At 38.5% G+C, this 26,378-nt stretch overlaps 4 protein-coding genes across 5 annotated transcripts; 2 read left to right on the forward strand and 2 right to left on the reverse strand.

Moving 5' to 3' along the window:
- The first annotated feature begins 1,155 nt into the window (after window positions 1–1,155).
- On the forward strand, window positions 1,156–4,299 carry thap11 (THAP domain containing 11). The gene has a single exon (XM_082160781.1). It carries the CDS (start codon window positions 3,035–3,037, stop codon window positions 3,785–3,787), a length of 753 nt encoding a protein of 250 aa, XP_082016907.1. The 5' UTR covers window positions 1,156–3,034; the 3' UTR covers window positions 3,788–4,299.
- Window positions 4,300–4,616: 317 nt separating this feature from the next.
- Window positions 4,617–12,136, reverse strand: cog4 (component of oligomeric golgi complex 4). Its single transcript, XM_082160755.1, has 19 exons — window positions 11,969–12,136; window positions 11,690–11,772; window positions 11,487–11,601; window positions 11,172–11,346; window positions 10,787–10,980; window positions 10,563–10,668; window positions 10,317–10,474; window positions 9,823–9,881; window positions 9,596–9,729; window positions 9,172–9,290; window positions 8,577–8,743; window positions 8,214–8,391; window positions 8,012–8,074; window positions 6,979–7,095; window positions 6,286–6,378; window positions 5,373–5,456; window positions 5,202–5,303; window positions 4,983–5,111; window positions 4,617–4,870 (listed from the first exon to the last, which is right to left on the reverse strand). The coding sequence occupies exons 1-19, from the start codon at window positions 12,101–12,103 to the stop codon at window positions 4,736–4,738; spliced, it is 2,346 nt and encodes a 781-aa protein (XP_082016881.1). The 5' UTR covers window positions 12,104–12,136; the 3' UTR covers window positions 4,617–4,735.
- Window positions 12,137–14,761: 2,625 nt separating this feature from the next.
- Window positions 14,762–15,576, forward strand: nrn1lb (neuritin 1-like b; the record flags this gene model as incomplete). Its single annotated transcript, XM_082149195.1, has 3 exons — window positions 14,762–14,770; window positions 14,861–15,126; window positions 15,226–15,576. 3 exons carry the CDS (start codon window positions 14,762–14,764, stop codon window positions 15,518–15,520), a joined length of 570 nt encoding a protein of 189 aa, XP_082005321.1. The 3' UTR covers window positions 15,521–15,576.
- Window positions 15,577–15,722: 146 nt separating this feature from the next.
- Window positions 15,723–21,140, reverse strand: dnaaf1 (dynein axonemal assembly factor 1). Of its 2 annotated transcripts, XM_082150807.1 has the most exons (11): window positions 20,999–21,140; window positions 20,824–20,926; window positions 20,309–20,408; window positions 20,117–20,208; window positions 19,786–20,007; window positions 18,201–18,367; window positions 17,961–18,082; window positions 17,629–17,795; window positions 16,578–17,050; window positions 16,367–16,423; window positions 15,723–16,241 (listed from the first exon to the last, which is right to left on the reverse strand). In XM_082150807.1, the coding sequence occupies exons 2-11, from the start codon at window positions 20,918–20,920 to the stop codon at window positions 15,990–15,992; spliced, it is 1,749 nt and encodes a 582-aa protein (XP_082006933.1). In that variant the 5' UTR covers window positions 20,921–20,926; window positions 20,999–21,140; the 3' UTR covers window positions 15,723–15,989. The 2 variants fall into 2 exon arrangements, with proteins under 2 accessions (XP_082006933.1, XP_082006932.1); XM_082150806.1 differs by lacking the exon at window positions 20,999–21,140 and having other exon boundaries at window positions 20,824–20,985.
- Between the last annotated feature and the right edge of the window lie 5,238 nt (window positions 21,141–26,378).

Genomic DNA, 26,378 nt, shown 5'->3' on the forward strand with positions numbered 1-26,378 from the left:
GTGCTGCGTTCCAGTCCACTTTTAGACACGCACTTGCGAACTTCCCTAAGCACTTCCCCTTGGGGGAATCCCTGCCGCCATTTGAAGTGCGTTCCACTTCGTGAAGTGGACGAGGGAAGTTTAGATGGACAGACCCTCGTTCCCTCGATTTTGACCGAGGGAGCGAGTCTGCTTCAAATGTACACTTCAGGCACCTATATGTCCCACAATGCAGTACGATTGTGACGTCACCACATATCTCGTCTAATCACCACCACACAGACAACTCTATGATATATTAATTATAATGTTTTAAATTTAAAACAACCCAAACACACCTATAAACATTTGGATACTGCATTAAACAAATTATTAAAGGGAAAAAAATTAAATAATAAATCAACTCCACAGCTGATTCCAAGTGATCAAGGGCTTAGGACGTTCCAGTTCAGCCCATTGCAGTTTCCGCCAGTAGTGGGCACTCGCAATGACGTACATCCGAGTGAACGAGATGAAGGGAAGTTAGCGAGTGAAGAGCATGACTATTTTGGACTGGAACGCAGCACGGGTGATGGATCACAGGTATGTATTATTGACAATAATAGTCTGGGGCTCTATTTGCCTGCTGATGAGAATATGTATATTGTGATGTAATATCTGTATGTACGCTCAGGTTTGTTTGTAAAATCTGAAGTTACGAATGCCTTTTTTGTTAATGTTCTATAAATATGTCAATAAAAAAAAGTCTGGGGCTCGCGCTGATGACGTTCCGAGAGGGACGCGCCTTCGTCTCTTGTACACACCCCAACCTCTTGACCCCTCCCCCCACGTCAAATCAGGGACACAAAGCGAGGCGCAAAGAAAAATGAAGCGCAAAGGAAAGCTTGCGCCGCAGAGGCACGGATGACTGAAACGCGGATTTAAAGGAGCGGCGCAAAGGGAAATATGTGTTGCAAAGTCAATGCTGCTGAAGTTTTACTTTGCTAAACTTTTTTTTTTCTCTCAGTGGTTAACTTTTCTTTTGCAATTATTATTTTTTTGCTTGCAAAAAAGCAAAAAATTTCTCAATACTCTATTTTTATTTGCAAAACATATTTTTTTTTTGCAAAACATTTTTTTTTTTTGCAAAACATTTTTTTTTTTTGCAAAACATTGTTTTATTTTGCAGATATATATGGCCCTATATTGACTCCATACATAATTATCAAACTGAAACAGTTTGACACAATCCATCCACAATCCATGTATTTGTTGTAAAACTGAATTAGATTGTTTAATAAGCAATTATATAACTCGTTTATTAAAAATACCAAAGAACCCTTGACCTTCTCGACCGCATCTACTGAAAACAAAACGTAATTTTGACAATCTATTGAATTGATATTCAAGTGAATGTACTAAAAATATTAAAAACATGCAACATGTTACCACATGATTTCACCTTGTTATGTTACATTCCTTAAAATTGAGATTCATTATTTGTACCTTTTCTAGAATATTATAAAATTACACAAATTAGGTTTTAAACTGTATTTTAGTATTTCCAGAGGTGGACAATAACAAAGTACATTTACTTGAGTACTGTACTCAAGTACACTTTTTGAGTATCTGTACTTTACTTGAGTATTATTTTTATTTTTTTTACTATAAACTTTTTACTTTAGCTTCACTACATTTGAAAGACAAATATCGTACTTTTTACTCCACTACAATTCTGTTAAAGGTCCTCTTGTCGACTTTAAATAGGGCACTATTTGAGGGAACAGCCAGTTGGGTGTCTGAAACCTGTGGACATTATTGAGCGCACTTATTGAATCTCACATTCAATCCCACTACTGGAACTGTGTTCTAGAAATAAATTTGATATTGATATGAGGGTAGGTAGGCATAGATTCAGAGGCATAAGGTGTAAGTATTACATACAACAATGCAACAATAATAAAACATGCATTGACATTTACTTTGTACTTTTGAAGTACTTTTTAAAACAAGTACTTCTGTACTTTTACTTAAGTAAAAATCGGTCTTTACAACTTTTACTTGTAATGGAGGAATATTTGACCAGTAGTATCTGTACTTTCACTCAAGTAAGGAAGTTGTATACTTTGTTCACCTCTGCATATTTCTAAATAAACTAGTTTATATGACCATTTGTTGAAAAAGAAAATTTGTATTAATCTCTTTATTTTAGGTACAAAAGCAAATTTACACAATGTGTGAGGTTTATCATGAAGATAAGCACCCTAGATTGACCTTTGAGATGCTTTGGACTCTATTTATATGATGTAACAAGCATGATTAGAAATATTTGGCTAGTGGTTGTCATTTTGAAGTGCTAACATATAGGATATGTATCATATCTTTTTGTATCTATTCTCAGTTGATCATGCTGCTACTGATATGATGGCTATATTTCATTCATTAAAATACAATTTCCCTGACAATAACACATTCTTTGAAATAAAAGACTTTTAGTTTGTTTTAATTCAATATGGTCTACTTGTTTGTTTTGAAGACTCTGTAATTCCTAAGACTAGACAGTCTCTGTATTCACTTAAACTGCCCAGTGATATAAAGGTTACACTATATGACATATCATTATGATGCCGTTATTTAAATGTATGTATTTTTAAGTTTGTTTTATTTGTTATGTTGTGAATTAAAATGTTTCAAATTCGCTCGCTATAAATGGTACCATTTCCAATTAAAATGTTGTGGGATGGCATAATTTAATATAATATAATATAATTGGCATAATTTAATATAATTTCAAAACGGTCTAGTTTTGATAAAGATGGTACAAGTTATAGTCGTTAAAACACTGTTAAAACACTCCTGGTTTTGAATTATTAAGCCAAACTGGCGTATATTTGCGCAGACGCAAATCCATCGACTAGCATTTGAAACCAAAACAGGAAGTCGTAAGTATTGTGGGACGTGTAGTTCCGCTTGTAGGCCGCTGGTCTGGATAACAGCACACGAAGGAACCAAACAAAACAAAATTAGGGAAACTTCTAAGGGACTGCGTTGTTACTGGTGCATCTTCTACAAAATCATGCCCGGCTTTACTTGCTGCGTGCCCGGATGCTACAATAACTCACACCGGGACCGCGATCTGCGATTCTACACCTTTCCGAAGGATCCCACTCAGCGAGAGATATGGCTGAAGAACATTTCGCGGGCCGGGGTGAGCGGCTGTTTCAGCACTTTCCAGCCCACCACTGGCCACCGGGTCTGCAGCGTCCACTTCCCCGGCGGCAGGAAAACCTACACCATTCGCGTCCCGACCCTTTTCCCTCTGCGCGGGGTGAACGAGAGGAAGAGTAGACGGGGAAGGAGCAGGAAGGTGTCCGCGGTCGTGCCCATCATCAGCTCGGTCGTTTCCACGGCTAACGAGTCAGCACCAGTGGAGGAAGAGGGGGACACCGAAAACACCACCGTGGTGCAGATAGGTCAAAACGGCCAGTACATCGCGCCCGTGGACCTCACCGTTTCGGGGGACGGATCCTGCCTTACAGCGGTGGTCTCGGGCTCAGATTTATCCGGGGACAGCACGCTGTGCCCCGTGGCCGATCTCGCGCTGTGCGGGGCGGATCACTCGTACTCGCTCACCACCGGCACAACGTCTGCGGAACTGCTTCGAAAGCTGAACGAGCAGCGGGACATAATCGCGCTGATGGAGATCAAAATGAAGGAGATGAAGAACACCATCCGACAGCTGCGGGTCAACGAGGCACGACTGCAGGAGGAGCTGCGCGAGCGGGACCGCCTGATCTCCGCCAACACCATCATTAAGAGAAAACTCTGACAAACAACGTAAAGAAACGACGGACTAAAGACGCATAGGACGGTCTGTGCTTCTGTAAGACAAGGCGACGACAATTAAGTTTCATCGTAGTTCTCATTTAAGCTTCCTCCAGGACTCAGAAATGGTAGATAGGCTGTGTGTGTTAGAGCGCAGATACTTGAGTTCAACCTGTTTGCACGAGCTGTCAGGCACAGCGCTACATGGGGACTGAGATGAGTTCAGCAGACTGGTCCTTCTCATTTTATATTTAATGATACACGATTGTGTTGTTTGTGTGTTGAAGGAAGGAGATTAAAGATCTGCCTACTGCCACACATCATGTTACATGCACACAAAGACTGCTTCATATAAGTGTGTAAACAAACAACTGCTTATCATTTGTTTATGTTTGTTTTTTAATATCAGAGTGCATCAGGTCAGAGCTTCTGGTCCAGGTGAACCGATTCTTTACATGCAGGTTAATGCAGTTAGAAAAGATGAATGGTTTGAAGTAAACTGCTTTTGAACTATAACTTGTGGGACTCTTTTTTTATGGAATGACATTTAAGCAAAAAAAAAAATTAAGTTCTGAATATTTTTTCTAAGATTCTGTACCACACGAGTTATGGATATATTGCTATATTGTACACTAAAAAAATCTACTACTTTTCTATTTGAAGCCTTGTGCCATCACATTTATTCAAGGAAACTGTTTTCTTGTTAATTAACTGTAAAGCCTCCTCAAATTAACCAAACTTTCCAGTATTTAGCAACAAAAAAACCCATTTGTGGACAGAAGATATTGATCTTCAATTATAAGGTAAGCTGAAGAACAATCTGATCCACAATGTTGGTTGGTAATACATTTATTACATGTTTAAAAAAAACAATTTGTGTGTATACAAAGGTTCAGAGATAACATACATTAATTCAGGTTACCCTGAATGAGACCACGTTTTAGTGTTTTTGTTAGAGTCGTAATCTTTTAATGTCCTCGCTGCGGAAATCTACCCTTAGAGCCAAGACCTGCCGAACTTCAGCAGGGGTCAGACGCCACGTCAAAGGCCCAGAGTTGGGTCCCCAATAATCCAGGATCTCAGACACCTCGAGAAGAAAGACACAAAATCAAACAAAATTCCAAATGGTACTGTCCTCTTAGTCATAGACCAGATTTCAACGAATAACATTTTGAAATGCCAGTCAAAAAGTCACATACCCTCTCTAAGTTGAGAATAGTTGCCATCTGTGTGAGTCGGGCAAACTTATCCCGGATGGTCCAGGAGGTGACAGAGGAGAGGTATGCAACCAAAGCACGCAGCTCCTTATCAAACTGTAATCCACCAAGCTACAACCCAGAATCAACAGGACAGTTAGGATGTCTTTGTTTTTAAGCAACTATGTATGTAGCTGTTGTGCTCATGTGTTTACATCTCACCCTGCTGAAGGTGCATTTGAACACGGTCTTCTCCATCTCCATTGCTATGAGACTGGTCATCAGGCTAGTTAGAGTATCGTAGATGACTGGAGACAGGCCCACCTACAGAGAGGCATTTTAGAATGGATGTGTGTGTGCGCGCATGTGTAAAGTGGATTCAAATAAATGTACCTTAAACTCGGCCATGAGCTGCTCCAATTGGACAATGAGTTGCTGAACCCAAGGATCATTGGCTTCATACTCACTGAACTCTTCCTAAAGACAACAAAAGAAACTAACTTGTAAATCCTCAGATAACATTCATAATAATTCATAAGATTAAGCAATACAACTGATTTTCCATCCTATCATTAGCTATGTTTCCCTCCAAAGTTGCGAACTTAACTTGGCAAAATTGGAATATCACATAAAACATTTGCGAATAAAGCACCATTTCCATCCAGTTGAGCCGGGAAAAAAAAAGTCACTTCCTGATAAACTGGCGCTAAATATAACTAAGGAAAATGGAAGTTGCTGCAGTAGGAGAAGGCACTGTATATAATATTTTCATATATAATTAAATTACTTGAGCGCGCAGATGAAACGCAAATAAAGTTATCTTGCTTTCAGACGTGGATCTCTACTGTTTGGGAACGCAGTCGTGTAAGAGTTCTGGGAGGTAATTATACTGAACCACTTTGATGACAGATTTTGCTCAGGCATTTCAGATGCTGTGCATCGAGACCGGTCCAGTTATGCCTTCCCATTGCGCAAAGTCACGTCTTTTTTGATGTGTGCCGCATTGAGGAATTTATTCGGTAAATGCGTTTCCATAGTAGTTTATGTGCATGTTTTCTCATGCATTATTCTTGGATAATACGTTTATTATATACATTTTTTATGCACCTATTTTATGCACATTTTGGGATACTGCATAAAAAAAAAGAAGAAGCTGGATTTGCGCATAAATTCAATTGGAATTCATCCAATGAGCATAAAAATAGGTGGATGGAAACATGGCAATGGTCAACTCTTAAGTGCAGACATTTTTTTTATTCCCTCTCTGTCAATAGTGGTAGATATGGATATGGTTATCATCTCATACCTCTTCAATATTGTGTGAGACAGACAGGAAGCTGCTGATCCAGGGTTTTACTTGTGGTCTAATAGAGGTGTTGTTAAGCTCCTGTAGCCCCTCCTGCACATACACAAACCGGTAAGAAAAACAGCACAAACATTCAAGATTTTGTGGTAGGATCAGTAAGATCTTTTTTTAAGAAATTAATACTTTTATTCAGCAAGGATACATTAAATTGATCAAAAGTGAAAGTAAAGACATTTATAATTATATATTTATTGGTAGGCTACAAAATATTTATTTCAAATAATACCTTTATACCTTAGATACCTTTCAATTAATAAATAAAATAAAAAAATAAAAAATGTATCAAATATTAAGCAGCATGACTGTTTTCAACATTGATAATAATAAAGAAACATTTCTTGAGCGCCAAATCAGCATATTAGAATGATTTCTGAAGGATCATGTAATACAGAAGACTGGAGTAACGATGCTGAAAACTCAGCCCTGCCATCACAGGAATAAATTACATTTTAAAATATATAAAAAAAGAAAACAGCTATATTTAATTGCAATAATATTTCACAATATTACTTTTATTACTGTACTCAAATAAATGTAGCCTTGGTGAGCATAAAAGACTTCTTTCAAAAACATTAAAAAAATCTTACCGACCCATACTTGTGACCGCTAGTGTGTAAACAGATTCTCACTGACCTGGAGGAGGTCCTTGAATTTGCTAGAGGTGGTGACCAAATCAGATAGACAGCTGTCAATCTTAGCCTTCGCATGATCTGAGCCTGCGCCCTGACTGAACAACTTGGCGCAATCACTCTGAGATGGACAGGAAGAGAAAGCAATTCAGAATGCACACAACATCAAATGTCAGCATAAGCCAGAAAGACCAGAGGCTTCCAACTTTTCCAGTGTTATTGATCTCTTTTTTGCATTTAAGTGGATATCATTTTATCACATGATTACAACAACTCAAGCTAGTAAGAGTGGTCTGACATCATGTTCTAGGGATGCAATCAGTAAAGTGTTTTTGACTGGCATGTCTCATTTCCAAATATAGCAAACCATGCAAGGTATTGTGCATGGTTGGTTAAGTGTTCTACCATTGGATGAAACGCTTCCCCAAACATTTATGAAAATGAAAAGTATTAGTTCACTCTCCCTCATGCCGTTCGAACCTTGAGAGACATTCTTTCTTCCATGCAACACAAAAAGTGAGTTTATCTGGACTGCTTTTATGTTATGTTTATAGGGCTAGAAAGCGACTATCCGCATTAACTGTAATTGCATGGAAAAGATTTCCAAATTTCTCATTCCATAGTATAACGCAAGATGAAGGAGATCAGGATCTAAATGGAGATTAAGGTTTTTAATGATAAAGTAACAAGAAAACATCCAAACACAAGGAATGTAACAGAGTGACATGCAACCATGGATGAACAAAACCTGACAATGAACACAGGAAACACCAGGGCTTCTATACACAAAGGGTAATACACACAGGTGCAAATAATCAGGGAGTAATGAGGGAAACAGGAAACTGGAGCAGAACTACAAAACAGTAACAGGAAACTCGAACTAAACAAAAGACCAGACAAGAAACAAGTGACATGACACATGAAAGAAATGTCCTATTGGTCTTGTATGGCATGAGGTGAGTAAATGATAGGGATGCTGGTGTTTGGCTGGAAGAAACAAAATAATCCTTGATGAAAGGAAGTCGCATCACACTGACCTCTAGATTCTTTTTCAGGGTTCTGATATTCTCACTGCAGACCTCCACATTATTGAGAGTCACCTGAGAGAAAAAAACAAGCATTATTATACTTAAACACTACATGAAAACATACGTTTATTGAGAAGTACAGAAAAACAAGTGGGAAAAGTGACACAATAAAGTTGGCACAGAGTGTGCGATAGAAAGACTTGATGCTGACCAAGTAGGCACTCTTTGCCTGCTCTTGGCTCTCAATCCCAAGCGTTTGTGTGAGGTTTGTTATCTTGCCCTGCTGTAGACTGCTCTGCATCAGACTGACGGCACTGCTGACCCCACGCTGCAGGTCCTGCAGAGCACTGACAGGATATCCAGCTCGCAGCTTACTTACTAACACCTCTCTGCACAAGGAAACAGATGCAAAAGGTATAGCGGATGATTCGATATTCAAGAACAATGCAGTTTCCAGAAATTCTCTGATGTGAATTTCTAAATCTTCAACAACCACAACAATAATTCTTCACATGCAGTTAGTCATCATCAGTAACAATAATTAAATAATTAAGTTCCAAATTTGTGCGAATACCTGAAGTCTGTCTCCAGAACGCTGGTTGCATGATTGATCATAGCGCACACGCAGTCAGAGCTGCTGCTGGTGAGAGCTCTGCTGATACATTTCTTCACAATGTAGAACACATCGTCCACCATGCTGGAGCTCAGCTGACCCACCTCAGCGGTGTCCATGACAACTGCCTATAAAGTCATATTAATCATCCTATGAGTACTGAGAACTAAAGTGAGTTGGACGATGACATTACTAGAACTGAATCAACACTGAACTGACTTCAGTAGAACAATGACACGATTTTCATTTTAGAGCTACTTTACAGGCGAAATGAACTCTGTTTTTCAAATTTGTTTATTGTTAGGATAAACCCCTTGAGACGCCTCATCTCATTTTCGAGGGGGTCCCACATCCATTTAACTGATTTGTTCAATTTATCCAGAATTTTGCAGCTCTACTTCCTTGTTAAAATAATTCATTTCATTCATTAAAAAAATCTTACAGACCCCAAACTTTTGAATAGGAGTGTGCATGTGCCTGACAATAATCTCTGATTCAGGTATAATGTACATTCACACATGACAGCACGAAATTATTGAGTGTATATGTGGCGCACCTTGTTGACGGACTCTCTCATGTAATATTCCTCCATGGGAATGTAATAGCCAATCAGCTCCTGCATAGCGCGGCTCAGCTGACAATCTTTCAGTAACTGTTCTAAACTCTGCTGATGCTCTAGAAAACAACAAAACAAGTATTAACAATACAAGCAAATGCTGAGTACAAGTATACATTTTTAAAATCAATATATTCACTACATTGAATCAACACTGAACTACATGCTAAATTTGTATTCCCTAGTTACATACATTTTGTTCTCAACAAGCAATGATGGGGAGAAATAGGATCAAGAAGTATTGTGACGGCTTAATGAGCAGTAGCATGTGTGCTAACTGCTAGGCTACATCTGATGGCAGTTATGTAGAAATTATTTTTATATAGTAATGTCATATCACATCCCATGAAAAGTTAGGTGTTACCTTGTATAACGGTTTCATCTGCCATTGCATCTGCAACCTCAAAGTCAGCAACAATACGCCGCCTCAAGAATCGAAAGTACAGCTCGGCTCTTGAGTTCATTAAGGTAACCTCACATAACACAGGATCCAAGTCTCTAGATTAAACATTAAACACACAATAAATAAAACACCTTGTATTCACAAGATACTCATACAATCTTCATGATAAATTATTATATGTACCACACCTGGGTTCAATCTTTTCTGTAGTCATGCCCCTCATCATGCTGCTCTGGACAACCTGAAACTATTCCAAAACAAATGTAAAAAGTACACATGTGTGTATAAATAATATATAAAAATGCACTTTATTCAAGATGCAAACATCAAGTACAGCAAACAAACACACCGATACAGCACATAGCATAGATCAGGGTTTTTTTAAACTGGGGTCCCCTAGGGGGCCGCAACGGAGTGACAGGGGGTCCATGAAAAAGTGTAAAACTGTTTAAAAAAATAATGAATACATAACAAATAATAAGATTCAAATAAATAATGAAATGAATAGAAATAGAAAAATGAATAGTGAGTAGAAAAAATATACAGTATAATAATGTAACTAAATAAAAAATAGATTCCTTTAAATTTTAGGACGGGGGTCCATCACACAAGAATGATCATATTTTGGGGTTTGTAGCATTTAAAAGATGAAAAACTTCTGGTAAAGACACACCACACACACCTTGTTGTTGTAATCTCTCTGTTGGATGAATTTGTCCACTATTTTCTGGGCCTGTTTGTCACACTCTTTCTGAAGGTGTGCAAGGAGTGTGTGCAGTCGGCCTGGTCCATAGTATGTTTCCACTATGGGCTGATGGGTTTCAACAATGCGTGCAATACCTAACAGACACAGACAAAGGCTGGTTGATCTTGATTCATTTAAACATTATAAATATTGCCAAGTTAACAGCGATGCCTCTGCTCTTACCTTCAAGCAGCAGAGTGAGGGTGTCAGCAAAGATAACCGGTGCTCTGCGTTCACCAAGATCAGAGCCAACAGCCAGGAGTAAGTTCTCCTCTGCTTTACTGGCCAACTGAAAGAGAAGCGAGCAAAAGACACAAGTCTTAATACTAGAACCCCAATAACCGAACCAAAGCATTCTCAACGGATTTCACTGGTCATGTAGGCTGGACATTCACACATGCTCCTACCTGACTGCAAAGGTACTGAGCAAAGCGTGCAAGTCCCTGCTCATGGAGTCCCAGTAAAGGAAGGATCTTGAAAAAGCGCTCCACTTGAGGCAAGTCGCCCGTGGCAACCGCCTCCTCCAGTCGTGTTGTAACCAGCACCTTCAGATTGCGCTCTGCTTCCTGCAGCAATTCAAGGCTGGCTTCAACTGCACTGCCTGCACGGTGTATAGCATACAGAGAGATAATAAAATAAGCATCTGATTTCTAATATCTGTGCATATCGGTTTAAGCAATATGTGCATTACATTTATTATTTCTACAAATCACATTTAACAATTTGCATAACTATGTGTAACAGATTGTTCATTGCAATAGTTGCTTGTAATAGCCCGAAAAAAGTACTCACCCTCTCCACCTTGCTTGCTGAGCTCAATCACTGACTGGTCAAGAGAAAGATAGCGATGAATATGGGCGGCAGCCTGCTCATAGTCCTGGTTACGCAGGGCAGTCTGAACACCATCTGTACAGAACTTCAGGTCTAGAATATCATCTGCCCGCTGAATTGCTTGGTACAGCCTTTTCTGAAACAGAACCGCATAAACCAGGTGCAAAGCTTGAGTGGATGCTGTCTAATAAACAGACGTTCATATCATCATGAGAATGTATGTGTGAGCGCTATATAAATGCCCGATTCTATGCTATTCTATTCTATGTTGGCCACCTTGGTGAGGTCCAGCTGTCTGACTTTGCTGCTGACGTTCTCTGCCAGGCTGCATGTAAAGTTGATCATGCCAGAAAGCTGCACAGCATCTCCCTCGATCAGCTGCAAGTTTGGTCTGAGGAAAAACAAACACAATTTAACACCACACTATCCTATTCTTTCAGTTCAAAAGCATAGGTTAGGTGTAAAACACATACACTCACCCCATCCTCTGCAGGGCAAGCATCTTTGTTTCGATGTTGCTCTGCTGCCCCATAAGAGCGCCCAACTCCACCTCCACTTCCGCCTGTCAGGGAGGTGCGTTTGTTTATATTCAGTTCATGCCAATGTACAGTCAACATCCACACGCTGTTCAGGCACACACTAAATTCTTATTCATAATAAATTATAACTGACACAGCCGACAAGCCTTTATCTACCCTTCCAAGTCATAAAGCTCAAAGGGACTAACGAACACTGTGTTTCCTCTAATACATATTTACCTCTTCGGCACATAGCTGCGCATACACTCGTTCCAGATCCTCCAGCTCTGTCAGACCCTCTATGGTGTCGAACTGCACGGCGGAGAGCCCCGCCGGACCACCGCGACGGCGCGCCGGTGAACCAACTTCATCCATGACAGACAGTCCCACATCCACACAAACTGCGTCACTTCCGCTAACTCTAGTGCGTCATGCATTCAACTGTTAGTATGCGACTTTACTCCCACCTAATGGTAGTTTTTTTTTTTAGAAAGCAACTTTAATGTTGTAAAAATATGAGTGCAACACAACAAATAACTATTCTCATTCTCAGACAGTAACCAACACAAAATATAGGCTATTGCATTCTATTATATGGTGTTCTATCTCTACCATAATATATTTCATAATTATGTATCATAATACATGTTGCTTTTGGGGCCTGATAAAAATGCCAGCTCATGGGGGCTTTAGGCTTTTTTCACAATATAGGGCCAAATCAAGAATTTAGTTTTCAGCGTAGTTTATAAGTTCATATATAGGCAATCGAATATAAAAATCACTGTTGCTTCACAGTGATGGCATCATATGATAAAACCTTGCACTTGTCTTGGCTGTGTATTGCATGGCACTGAATGATTAGGCCTACAATAGTCATGTACCATTTAATTTACATAGTAGCCTACTTAAAGAATTCTAAGTTACTACCATATGTCCAAAAACATGGAAGATGAATACTAGGAAACAATGACAGGTTCAGGAACAGAGAAAATGAGAGTGGAGTTGATAGTAATGGCTTTATATAAGAGGTACTAATCCGTGTTTATTCTCCTCTCCCCTTAGATTTACGCAATGACATAATCCAAGCATGTCAATCAAATAGAGGCTTGCCCACTGAGTGTGTATTAGACAGTGCCATGCTGGAATTAAAAAGCCAGTCCTACTGGGATTTTTTCCCATCTGTTTGTATATGTGTGTGTGAGTGTGACAGACAGACAGACATAGAGAGAGAGAGAGAGAGAGAGAGAGAGAGAGAGAGAGAGAGAGAGAGAGAGAGAGAGAGAGACTAATAATCCAAGCCATATCGAACCATTGCCATAGAAGGTATATTCTTCTTTTCTGATATGATGAACGCTGTAGCCGGAAATGATCTTTAATCCAACAGCTTCCCCCCTTTTTAATAATCAGATTTCACAACCCCCCTTCATACATCAGGCTCAACAGTTGGCTTCAAAATTGCAACTCTTTTGTGAAATAGGAAGGTGAATGGGACACCTCAAGGAGGTTTGGATGATTTGTGAAAGTGTGTAAACGTTAAGGTGTTCCAGTGTACTCCGTCTTAATTTCTAAATTCTGTCTGTTCAACGGAATGCATCTGCTGCTGTTCATTTCATTCTGCCTCAGTGAGTAAAGTCTATTTTTATTTGTGTGTGTATAATGCTATAATGTGTCTCACAATTACCATACACTCTTAAAAATGAATGCAGCAATGCCTTAGAAGAACCAATTTAGGTTCCCCAAATAACCTTTTATTGATTAGTTCTTACAATAACTTTTTTTTTGTGAAGAAGATTATAAATGTTTTAATGACCTTTTCGCCATAAATAAACTTTTGTGCAATGGAAAGGTTGTATGGATGTTAAAGGTGAAACTATAGATTCCAATAAAGAATCTTTATTTTTAACAGTGTAGGTTACAGTGTATATACAGTTTAAAGTATTATTTTATTTTTATATTTTACAATATATTGTGCATTATGCGTGATTTTAAATGTTATTTTATATGATATTTTATGTAATATATGATATTTTTGGTTTATCTATTTAAAATCATGCATGCTGCATATTTATTTGTCAATGCTTTTCAAATTCTTCTATCTTTTTTTTTTTTTTTTATTAATGTAAATTAGTGGCCATGGTCAAACATACACCATAAAAAGAATAAGACTTGGACACTTTCTTTAGGCTCAGGAATTACTTTAGTTTATGTATCAAATGTTTCTTAACTATTAAATGTATGAATCATTTATATTTCTGTAAAAACAAACATACCAAATGTTTAGAGTTGAGAAAAGGGAAAAATGGAGGAGATTTGTCTTTTCGAGCCGTTCTGCAGTGAGATTAAATGTTGTTTTTGCTCTGGGTCTAATCCTCAGATTAATCCATGTGACGTACGGTAACATCTAACAGTACAGAGAAGTAGACACTCATGAATATATATAGAATGTGACATACAGTATCTGATGCAATAGAATGTTGCCATGCAGCCACATATACTCTCTGTACATATATACATATTTCGTCAATTTTAGCATTTTGTCAATATATGCCAATATAATAATTGTGCATTTACAATCAAGTCAATTCAAGTCACCTTTATTTATATAGCGCTTTATACAATACAGATTGTTGTTTCAAAACAGTGATCAACAGGAAAATAACGATTCAATGATGCAAACAGAGTTCATTTTGGCTTTACAGCAGCTCTAAAAGAAAACAGTGTCATTGTTCAGCTGAAGTCAGTTCAGTGTTGATTCAATTCAATTGTAAGTATCATCAATTATTAAATGAGTTCATTTAATCTATAAAGCAGTTCTGCAGAAAACAGTGAAATCATAGTCCAGCTCAGTTCAGTTCTGTTCCCATTCGATAGCCTCAGATCAGTCAAATCAATAATATTGTTGAAAATTTTGTGTCCCCAACAAGCAAGCCAGAATGACAGAATGTAAAAAAAAAAAAAAAAAACTTGGTTGAAACCAGGCTGTCTGGGGGCCAGTTCTCCTCTAGCTAATGAACGAACAAACATGGTGTGACTATGATTCAGGTTGCATCACAATCATAGTATTCAAATATTGAATTCACTTCCTTTTGCTTGGAGATCGGATTCACCACGCCATATGAATCTGCGGATTAGACCCAATCAGATGCCTTTATTGTTTATGACTCCAACATTGCAGGCCTGAGTTTTTTTTCAGGGCAGAAGTTCTACCAAAATATCCTCTTTATCATATCATTAGAATTGCTTTTATTTTCCTCAGGTCTCTGTTCCTCTGTGCTGAGTGCAGCAGTAACGCCTTCATGTAGCGCTGTATACAGGGGCTTTGCTGACTGTCTGGTCACTCTGGGTGACAGTGTGAGCTCCATGAATGATAACCCACAGGACATCAACTCCATTTGCAAGTGAGACACATGCACACGCAAAAACAACTCCACTAAATACAACTACAATATTTTTTATTATCTTATTACATAACATTTTTTTTTTTTTTACATCTACAGGTCATGGGATGCCTTCCAGATGTGTGTGAGTGGTGTGTTGTCAGGTTGCCGTGGCGATGCAGCAGAAATTTGGGAATCTTTGAGGGCAGAGTCCCGGAAAACAGCATTTGCTGGGAACCTCTACGACATGTGTGCCAGTCGCACTCAAGCTGTGACTGCAACCACACCTCTGGTTCCTAGCACTGACCAAACCAATCAGGAAACCCTCAGAGGACTCGCCCGTTCTGTCAGCCACTCAGTCAGTGAAGAGCTGCTCCTGACATGTTTCTCTCTTCTCCTGCTGCTTCGGATGTAACCTATCCATTTACATACCTGAACTGATGCCAATGACAGCGCTACAGGCACATATCTGCATAGACTTCATGCAGAATTTAATATGTAAGCTCTTTGGTGAGATATTCATGACCAATGATATGTTCGCTATGACAAAAATATAGGTCTGGTTCTTACAACTATTTTTTCTATAGAAAGCATTAATGTTCTGTTCTCAAATCGAATGGTTTTGAACATCATTTAATGTAAAAAAAAGGTGAAGTTTTAACAAAATACATTTATAATATCTGCAATGAACTTAAAAGCAAAATGACTTTATTTTTTATTATTTTAAATGAAATTATTAATGTGATTTTGTCATTTAAAGTTAAACACCTTTATATATCAGGTAGACATCCAATTCAAATTCACATCCAAGGTTTGTGCTAAAGGGACTGAAGGGTTGGGAAACACTACAATATAGTTTCATCCGTTAGTTCAACCTTAAAGACTCAGTCCAGTTCCTCAATTAGAATCATCTTTCTAGTTTCTGCTGTCTTGGGGAAGTTATCCCCTGCCTCTGGTTGACTGATACAGTCAGGGCTCTCCTGCTTGACTGAGGTTCTTTTAGTGGAGACACTAAAAAGCAGCTGTGATTGGTCAGGGGCCACAGCGTCTAACTGAGGCCAGTGATACAAACTTGTAACAGCTTCTGATTCTGTTTCATCATCAGAGATGACCTGAATCTTTGGACGGACGACACTCTGAAAAATGTAACATTTAAAAAATGTAAATCTCCAGAACTTTCCAATAAAATTTGATTTTTCATCACAACTCTTAAAATAACATGCTAATTAATAATGCTCTCTTTTTTAAACCCTGTTCTTACCTGTGATGCTGCTTGGAGTATCAGGCTAGTTTCTTCATCTTCAAGGTCTGGAAGATCCTTGGGAGAAGCAGAAAATGTTGTTAGTAGTGAAACACTATAGAACGTTTCTGTATAAATCAAATATACATTGCAAAGAAAATTTTAAATCATGCAATTTCTTGTAAAAACAAATGTAAGTTATAATGATGTGAGCAATGGTGTAAGGACTCACATCAATTGTTAATGCTGGTCTCTCTGACAGGATGATAGTCTCTATTTCATCCTCAGAGATCAGTTCAGTGATGAGAGCACCAGGACCTGCGGCTGAACCGCTGTGATGTGACTGTGAAGGTTTTGTGCCTTGGTATTGCGCTAGCATTTTCTGGCACTTCTCCTCTTTAGTCTTCAGTCCCAAAGTTGCTGATTGACCAGTCTGTTCCTGGTTAAATGATGGATGGAGAATCTGTTCTAAACCTGTTTGCTGTCTCTCTGATTTTGACTGGTTGGAATGATTTTGATCAAGTGTTGTTTGGATCATCTGTTCCTCATCAGATGCAGACTGGCAATTGTGGTGTGTCTCTGATGCTGATGGATCAGTTTGTTCCTGTGCTGTTTTTGAATTGTCTCTCTCTGCAGGTGCAATATCTGGTGTTTCGTTTTGAGGGCTCTGATCCTCAATAACAGAAATGGGAGGCTCTATGATTCCTGAGGGTAAACCGTAAGCTTTTAATGATGCTGTATGTCAGATAGATAGAAGACGAGAAAATATGAGTGTGTTTATGCAGCATAATCAGTATCGTTCAAAAGTCTGGGGTTGGGTTAGTCTCCTGTGCTCACTTATGATCATTTTTAAACAAATTTAAACATTTAAACACAAATACTGTAAAAAGAGTGATATTGTGAAATATTATTACAATTTAAAATAATTAAAATGTTTAGTTTTTTTCTGTGATAAAAAAAGCTACATTTTCAGCACCATTACTCCAGTCTTCAGGGTCACATGATCCTTCAGAAATCATTCTAATATGCAGATTTGGTCCTCAAGTAACATTGATTTCTTTTTATTATCAAGGTTGAACAGTTGTACTGCTTAATATTTTTGTGGAAAACGGATACTTTTTTCCGGATTCTTTGATGGATCTTTTGTCACAATGTAAAAGTCTTTATTGTCACTTTTGAACAATTGAATGCATCTTTGCTGAATAAAAGTATTAAAAAATAAAAATCTTACTGACCCCAAACTTTTTAACGCCAGTGTGTAAGTGAACAGATTGTGTGTTTACCTTTCTCCAAATGCTCTCGACCCTCCCGTCGTTTCAGTGCGTTTTCTTTGATAGCAGTCATTGCATCCAAACTTTCCTGGATCTTCCTTCTTTCTCTCGTTTGCCACATTTCTCTTTCTTTTCGTTCACCTTCCAGACCACCAGCAGCCCATGCCTCTGCACATGCTCTGTGAATCAAAGCAAACTTCAATAATTATACAAAAGTTTCAACCGTAGCCTCTAAATAGTAACAAAGACTAGCTTTGTGGGGTCTATTCGTCTCCAAACTGACAATGCCAGTTGTCACACAATTAATGCTATAGCACTTCAGCACAGAAAACACTGCTGCTTACCTGTCTTTTGGAAACACAGGCCGGTCATCTAGATAGGTCAGCTGCTTTAGATGCAAAATCAGAGTCTTCCTGTAGTTTGGGATTTTTTTGATGACCTCATTACCCATTAGATTTAACACCCGCTAAAAAAAAAAAAAAAAAAAAAAACGAAACAAGAATTAACTCCTAGCAGTTCAGTCCACAGATAGAAGTAGGCATATCTGATCATGTATATGACCGGAAGAGATATACTGTTTTTACCAAGTCAGGCATTCTCTCTAGAACACTGATGAGAGCTGGATCTCTGATGCGGTTGTAAGACAGATCAAGAACACTGATGGATGGACAGTGTGACAGCTCCTCCATGTCACACACATTCTCCAGTGTGTTATGGGAGATCTGCAGCGTGGACAGCTCACTCAAGCAGGCTGAAAAACCAAAGGTGAACTTTATGAGTGACTTTAAGGTATATTAAAGAACAGAGAACAAAAAAGCCTCCCCGGGAAAGTCTATTCCAGGGTACTGGAGAGGAGAATCCGGCCGATAGTAGAACCTCGGATTCAGGAGGAACAGTGTGGTTTTCGTCCTGGTCGTGGAACACTGGACCAGCTCTATACCCTCTACAGGGTGCTGGAGGGTTCATGGGAGTTTGCCCAACCAATCCACATGTGCTTTGTGGATTTGGAGAAGGCATTCGACTGTGTCCCTCGCGGCATCTTGTGGAGGGTGCTCTGGGAGTATGGGGTTCGGGGCCCTTTGCTAAGGGCTACCCGGTCCCTGTACGACCGGAGCAGGAGCTTGGTTCGCATTGCCGGCAGTAAGTCAGACTTGTTCCCGGTGCATGTTGGACTCCGGCAGGGCTGCCCTTTGTCGCCGGTTCTGTTCATAACTTTTATGGACAGAATTTCTAGGCGCAGCCAGGGGCCGGAGGGGGTCAGGTTTGGGGACCACACAATTTCATCTCTGCTCTTTGCGGATGATGTTGTCGTGTTGGCCCCATCAGACCAGGACCTTCAGCATGCACTGGGACGGTTTGCAGCCGAGTGTGAAGCGGCTGGGATGAGAATCAGCACCTCCAAATCCGAGGCCATGGTTCTCAGTCGGAAAAGGGTGGTTTGCCCGCTTCAGGTTGGTGGAGAGTTCCTGCCTCAAGTGGAGGAGTTCAAGTATCTTGGGGTCTTGTTCACGAGTGAGGGAAGGATGGAACGGGAGATTGACAGACGGATCGGTGCAGCTTCTGCAGTAATGCGGTCGCTGTACCGGTCTGTCGTGGTGAAGAAGGAGCTGAGCCGTAAGGCGAAGCTCTCAATTTACCGGTCAATCTACGTTCCTACTCTCACCTATGGTCATGAGCTGTGGGTTATGACCGAAAGGACAAGATCCCGGATACAGGCGGCCGAAATGAGCTTTCTCCGCAGGGTGGCTGGGCGATCCCTTAGAGATAGGGTGAGAAGCTCAGTCACTCGGGAGGAGCTCAGAGTAGAGCCGCTGCTCCTCCACATCGAGAGGGGCCAGCTGAGGTGGCTCGGGCATCTTTTCCGGATGCCTCCTGGACGCCTTCCCGGGAAGGTGTTCCGGGCATGTCCCACCGGGAGGAGACCCCGGGGAAGACCTAGGACACGCTGGAGGGACTATGTCTCCCGGCTGGCCTGGGAACGCCTCGGTGTCCCCCCGGAAGAGCTGGAGGAAGTGTCTAGGGAGAGGGAAGTCTGGGCATCCCTGCTTAGACTGCTGCCCCCGCGACCCGGCCCCGGATAAGCGGAAGAAGATGGATGGATGGATGGATGGATGGATGGAGAACAAAAAATACATTATTTTGTTACCATGTTCACTTTTGTGTACTCACATATGTTCTCAATGACCTTGATATAATTGTTTGAGACATTCAGTGTGCAAAGCTTGCTGAGTGGTTCCAGGTTTTCCAGAGTATGAATGAGGTTTTGATGGAGAAACAGACAACGAAGCTCTGTCTGATTCTCCAGATTCTCAATCTTCCGAATGCCATTACATTCCAGCCATAGGCAGCGCAGGCCGGTATAGTCCTCCAAACCCTCAATACAAGAAAAACCTACAATGCAGAATTGAAAACTTTGTATAAAGAGCTAAAAAACAAACTAAAAAACAAAAAACAAAGATGCAACATTGAAGTAGCCTCTTCTGCACAAGCAATTTCAAACCTTTAAAGTGAAGATAAAGAGTGTCATTCAGCCTTGGCGTCAGGTACAGTTTGTATTTCTTGCATTGCTCCCTTAAAAACTCTTTGGTAATTCTTGAAAGATACAAGTAAAATCATTCAGTATTAGTTCTTCTCAGACAACAACCGATTTCACTCTGAGCAAATATCATATAGGTCATTTGCACTTCATCACCTGGGACCTGAAGACATTGTTCTGCTCTCTGACGCTTTGGTCTCTATTGTATCACCATTAACCTTTGCCCCATCAGCAGCTCCACTCTGAGACTCCACACCTTTGAAAGAAATTGTTATTACTGTTTGATATTTTCCACAAAAGGATACAAAATAGGACATTACTTTTTCTTTTCTTTTTTTTAGTTTTTTCTTTTTTCAATAAATTATCAGTAAAAGGAGACACTTAACAGGAAATATTTAGCCTGTTCAACATTTTAAGGAATGTGAAATAATGTAGTAACAGGGTTGAGTATAAAATGATGGAAAGGGTTAAATATTAGATTTTTGATGAAAATGTAATGTTAACTAAAAAAGCAGCTGGGATATAACCTGGAGAGAACAGGACTTAACGATAATATTGCACTATTTCCAAAATGATTTACGGTTGATATTTGCTGTTGTTGTTTTTGATACTTGTCTGTTATTTTGATGATGGTCGTTGAATGTTCACATTCACAAGGTAAGTTAACGTACCTGGAGCGAAAGACACAACACCTTCACTCGTGTCTTTTTCTTCAGATTCAACCCATGTTCCTTCCTCCCCGTTCAGTGTTGTTGATAGTTTAGTCATTTCTGTCTGCATTTCGAAATGATAAACAATATAAACCAAAATTAAAGAAATATATGAACTGACCAACTGTAAACTTACGCTAGTATGCTGAAACAGCTCGTGAAGTTTGCCTGGTTTCCATAGAGACCGGCCGCGACACCAGCGCGACACCCACTGTCTTTGTTTGCTCGTGCAAGAGGCAGTAACGTTAGTTGAATCTTCCGTTGGCAGGCAGGTGGAAGCTAGCATACACTCAGCAACTGAATAGTGAAGAAACCGTGAATCTACCTCTTTAAGTGTTTAAGTATTCTACCAAAACCAGAGCAGAGAGAGGAAATTATTCAGGGGAAATATTGTGCTATAATGTTATGTGCAGTAAGTTATGTACAATAATGTGCACTGTGAGGGATAGACACATCTCTTCAGTGGGTTGCCCTGTTATTTAAGGTGTTTTTTAATTGTTCTGCTGACGAAGCACTGCAAAATATCTTTCCGAGAAACCCAGACAATTATGAGATGTGCAAGATAGGAGCACATACCGCATTTCACTTGTATGTGTGTGAGCATTATAGTATGTGAATGAATTTGGTTTCATATGTGTATGTGAGAGGAAAAGTACATGTATATGCATGGTCATTCTGAATAATGTCCCTAGGGGTACCTCATACTATGCAGCTTTTTACAGCGGATGCCATTGAAAACACTATCCCTCTCTTGTGTCATGGCGCTGCCGCGCTGCTTTGAATAAGGTCTATAGACTAGACGTTGTTTTTTATCGCAGTAGGTCAGTGCAGAAAATATTAGAAAAAGATTACAAATTCAAAGATAACGCTTCCCAAATATAATTTAGGCCTATTTCTCGTTTTAAAAAAGACAAATGCTAACAATTAGTTTGTAAGCCACAAATTTTATTGGCTTTTAATGAAGACAAATTCAGTGGAATATAAATGTACACTTATTGTTTTTATAACACAATGGGTAGTAGGTTAAGGATACAATTTATACAGAGAAATCTATATAATAGAATATTATTATTGTATATAGATGTATAGATGATAGTATGCCAGTGCAGAATCTATTTAGGCCTATAGCAAATTATAGGCTACATTTTTATAAGAGTCCATATTACATTTGTTTCAACAAAACTACCGATTAATGAAACTCACTCAGAGTACGGTATTTTCTCTGTATGTTTGGACATTGATTTGTACTTCTCTCCTAGAATTGGAGGAGTCTTCTATCTGTGTCTGGTTCTCACATATCTTTTCACAGCACAAGCATCTAAGCATGCTTTTAGCATCTTTCCTTATGAAAACATACAGCAAAGAGTCAGCGAGAGGATTTAAGTATACTAGGATCCCTGACACTGTGAATAAATTATCATAAAAACCATGCTCAAAGGATAGTGACAAAATTATGTTCTGAACAATGGCTGGCAGAAACAACACAGTGTAATTGAAAAGCACAAGAGCCAGAATCTTCAAAATCCTCTTCTGTTCATCAGGGGTGACTGCGACTGAATGAGAGAGAGCCCTCCACGAACCCACAAAGGAAAACACAACCAGTGGATAAGGCAACAAAAAAATAAATACATTTAGAAGAAATGCAAATTCCACGTGGCCTTTAAGTACAATAAACACATCAATCACCATATATACACATGATATTGCCCAAACTATCAAGCATATCAGAACTGAATTTTTACAAGTATGATGAAGTCTGTACCAAACAGGGTATTTGATCATTATGTATCTTTCCAAAGAGATACAGACCATGAAGCCAATATTAGCTATTATGCTCATTACATAAATGTAGAAGATAAGTATAATTATAACATTGAATAAACAAAAATTCATGATGGGTCTGACACAAATCTCTATGACATCAGAGATGAAGAGGTTTATGACAAAAACGGGAACAGTACGATTAGATCTGGTCAGACAGCACAATCCATAGAGTGCCAGAGACATGACAAGAAACTCAATGGAGAAAATAATCCAGATTACCACAGCCTGAACTGGGGGGACACAAAACACCTTTTCCAGATATGTCCAATGAATATCATAAATTTCCCATGGAAATTGGCTTATTTCCAGTCGGAAAGTACTATTGGTTGATGTTCCAGTATAAACCATTTTCTGTGTCTTGGATGGGCTCTGGATGTTGAAACTATAACAAAAACAAGTGATTTTAGATATTTCAATTTGATCTGTTAAGGAAAATACAATTTTGTGAAATTAACACCAGTCCACAGATGAATGCCATCAAAGTCCACCTTTACAAATATCATTGTCAGCTATAGTTTAACATGGTACATTATTCAGTTCTTTATGTTAAAAAAAAGACAAAAATAGTATTAAAAAAAGTGCAAATTTCAACAGGAAGTTTTGTGTAGACATGTTACATGAAGATCAATTTCAATAGAGATTTTACCGATAATGAAAAAGTGTGAAACAGATTAGAGTAGCTTCATTCCTAAACAACGCAAAAAGGCTTCAGCAGTATTATAAAAGTGCACAAAGAGATGTATGTATTCATCATTGAATCTTCTCATTATAATGGAATATGAAAGTTCACTGTAAATTGCTAATTAAACTTGCCATTTAAATTTATAGAGCACAAGAAACATGTCCAAACATACCTTGTTTTTTCTATGGTGATTATTTCACTTTGTCCTATCAGCTTTTGTGAAAGTGACACTCCTATTGAGCTGAAATACAGAATTTTGCTACATTCTCATTATAGAATCAGATCTCATTCATTCATTTATTCATTCTTGACAGTACATCAAATATTTAAATTCCCAAAGGCTAGTCTGTTAATATACTTTTACAAAACATAGTAAAATCATTGCCTAGTAAAATTACATGTGAATACATTTTAATACACAGTTAATTCAAAGTAAGATTAATATTCAAACAAATATTTCCCAAGACAATCAACAATGTCTCTAAGAGCAAAGAAAAGGGTTTACCTAGCTGCTGCTGGTTGATCATGGTGGAAAGTAACTGATGAAGAAACAACATAGAGAGGGAGGAGCTCTGCAGTTTTATCATATGATCATGCAATCAGATTAATATTTGACCATGCATTTCCTGAAATCACTTAAGCTCAGAGAAATTGACAGAGATGTAGTTGCATTTCAAATGTGAGTAATGATGAGGACTCAGTAAAGTGGTTAAAATGCAATAAATAGCTTCCTGTTCTGTCCTTGATACTGTTCAATGAGTCAAATGAAACTTTATACGCATTTAGTTAATTGCCATTTGTGGTCTAATAGTAAAATGATTTAGATCCCTACAAAAAACACAGTAACTTAACATGGCAGTTTCTGAATTGGAGAATGGAAGGGCTACACTTGATTTTCATGTAGCTTCTTACAACACAAATATCTTAGCATGCTATTAGCATCCTTCCTTATGAAAACATAGAGCAAAGAGTCAGCGAGTGGATTTAAATACAACATGATTCCTGACACTGAACGAAAACAATCATAATAACCACTTATTCCGCTCTTAAAGGACATTGCGAAAATTCCGTTTTGAACAATGGTTGGCAGAAACAACACAGTGTAGTTGAAAAGCACAAGAGCCAGAATCCTCAAAATCCTCTTCTGTTCATCAGGGGTGACTGCGACTGAATGAGAGAGAGCCCTCCACGAACCCACAAAGGAAAACACAACCAGTGGATAAGGCAGCAAAAAAAGAAATACATTTAGAAGAAATGCAAATTCCACATTGCCTTTAAGTGCAATAATCGCATCAATCACCATATATACACATGATATTGCCCAAACTATCAAGCATATCAGAGCTGAATTTTTACAAGTATGATGAAGTCTGTACCAAACAGGGTATTTGATCATTATGTATCTTTCCATAGAGATACAGACCATGAAGCCAATATTAACTTTTACGCTCATGACATAAACATAAAAGACAAAAAAGACTAGAACTTCCATTGTACAAGCATGCACTACAGGCTTGACACAAATCTGTATGATATCACAAACAAAAAGGTTTATGACAAATACAGGAACCGTATTGTCAGACCTAAGCAGACAGCACAATCCGTAGAGTGCCAGAGACATGACAAGAAACTCAATGGAGAAAATAATCCATATAGCCATCATTTCAGATGAAGACACAGAGAAAACTTTCTTCACAAATGTCCAATTGAAGTCCCCCAGTAACCAATTTAAACCGTTTACTTCTAACTGGAGTGTCATCTTGGTTGAGGTTTCAGGGTAGGCCATGTTCTGTAAATTAGAATGTTTAAACTGAAATGAAAACAAATCTGTTTTCGATCCAAACTCATCTATTTAACTTTATTCATTTAAGTTTTATGCTGTATTGTAAGCTCATGTAACATATTACATTAATTAGGTAGGCCTACATTGGCAAAATAAGACACTTGATAGCTAATTTTGACTACTAAAAAAATAAATAAAATAAAAAACACCCTTACATGTACAGTGAATCACTTGCGATTAAATGTATACATTTTATTATTTTTATGCAAAATAAAATATATATTAAGCATACCTTAATTGTATGTTGTGGTGTAGAATGCTCTCCGTCCTGTCAGTTTTTGTGAAAGTGAGACTCCTTTTGTGCTGAAACACATGACTAGAATTTGCTACATTGCTATAGGCTACTAGAAACATCCTAGAAAATAATTGACAATGCTTTCCTCAATAATCAATCTCATAAACATGGGTTAACCCTAACCCTAAATTTCATAAACGTAACTATAATGCTGCTTTAGAAATTAAACCCAGAAATTAAATGCTGGGTGTAAAATGCAAAAAGTCTGCTTGCCAAAATCAGAAATGGAATGGAATAAAAATGATATATTCTATGCATTTATTTTTTGATAATAATACAAATCTGGTTTGTTGCGTGTCTAATTTTATAGTATACGTTTTTTCCCCCCCACAAAAAAACATATTGACTTTCTATTTACAATATCTATAAAACTATAATAATATCATAAAGGTAATATTAATATTCCAAACAACATTAACAATAACATTTAAAACAACTCTACAGTTTTGTATGAATCCTCAAAAAAGAAACCCTTTCAAACATGAATAATGAGCTTGAAGATAAGAAAGAATAAAGGAAAGTTCTACCTGACACATAGGCTGTTGGCTGATTTTGGTTAGCAGGAACTGATGAAGAAACAATGTTACAGAGAAAGGGAGGAGTTCTTAATGCTTATAGCATCCATCCTCCATGGGTTCTGCATTTTAGTTCATAAATTGTTAGCTAATGTGATTATGACAACTCTGGAATACAAAAATGAATAATGGTGAGTGGCTGGTAAAATGGTTAATTTGGCTGGGTAGTATTTCAGGACATAAATTGCTCGCTGTGCTTTTTACTTTTCAGTTAAAAAAATAAAAAATAACTGCCTACATCTTGATTAAAGGGATCATAATCATCATCATCATCAAAAGGATCATTATGACATCCGA

The sequence above is a fragment of the Leuciscus leuciscus genome (assembly GCF_965113295.1).
Source record: "Leuciscus leuciscus genome assembly, chromosome: 2".
NCBI lineage: Eukaryota > Metazoa > Chordata > Actinopteri > Cypriniformes > Leuciscidae > Leuciscus > Leuciscus leuciscus.

Excerpts from the sequence above, each read along its gene's own strand:
- thap11 (XM_082160781.1), top strand. The coding sequence starts at position 3,035 with ATGCCCGGCTTTACTTGCTGCGTGCCCGGATGCTACAATAACTCACAC.
- cog4 (XM_082160755.1), bottom strand. The coding sequence starts at position 12,103 with ATGGATGAAGTTGGTTCACCGGCGCGCCGTCGCGGTGGTCCGGCGGGG. Across the intron at positions 10,669-10,786 it reads CTCAGTACCTTTGCAGTCAG|TTGGCCAGTAAAGCAGAGGA; the intron begins GTAGGAGCATGT and ends CTTCTCTTTCAG. Across the intron at positions 10,475-10,562 it reads CCTCACTCTGCTGCTTGAAG|GTATTGCACGCATTGTTGAA; the intron begins GTAAGAGCAGAG and ends TGTGTCTGTTAG.
- dnaaf1 (XM_082150806.1), bottom strand. The coding sequence starts at position 20,932 with ATGCAGACAGAAATGACTAAACTATCAACAACACTGAACGGGGAGGAA. Across the intron at positions 20,008-20,116 it reads TCTTTATCTTCACTTTAAAG|GTTTTTCTTGTATTGAGGGT; the intron begins GTTTGAAATTGC and ends TCTGCATTGTAG. Across the intron at positions 17,051-17,628 it reads TCGAGAGCATTTGGAGAAAG|GAATCATAGAGCCTCCCATT; the intron begins GTAAACACACAA and ends GTTTACCCTCAG.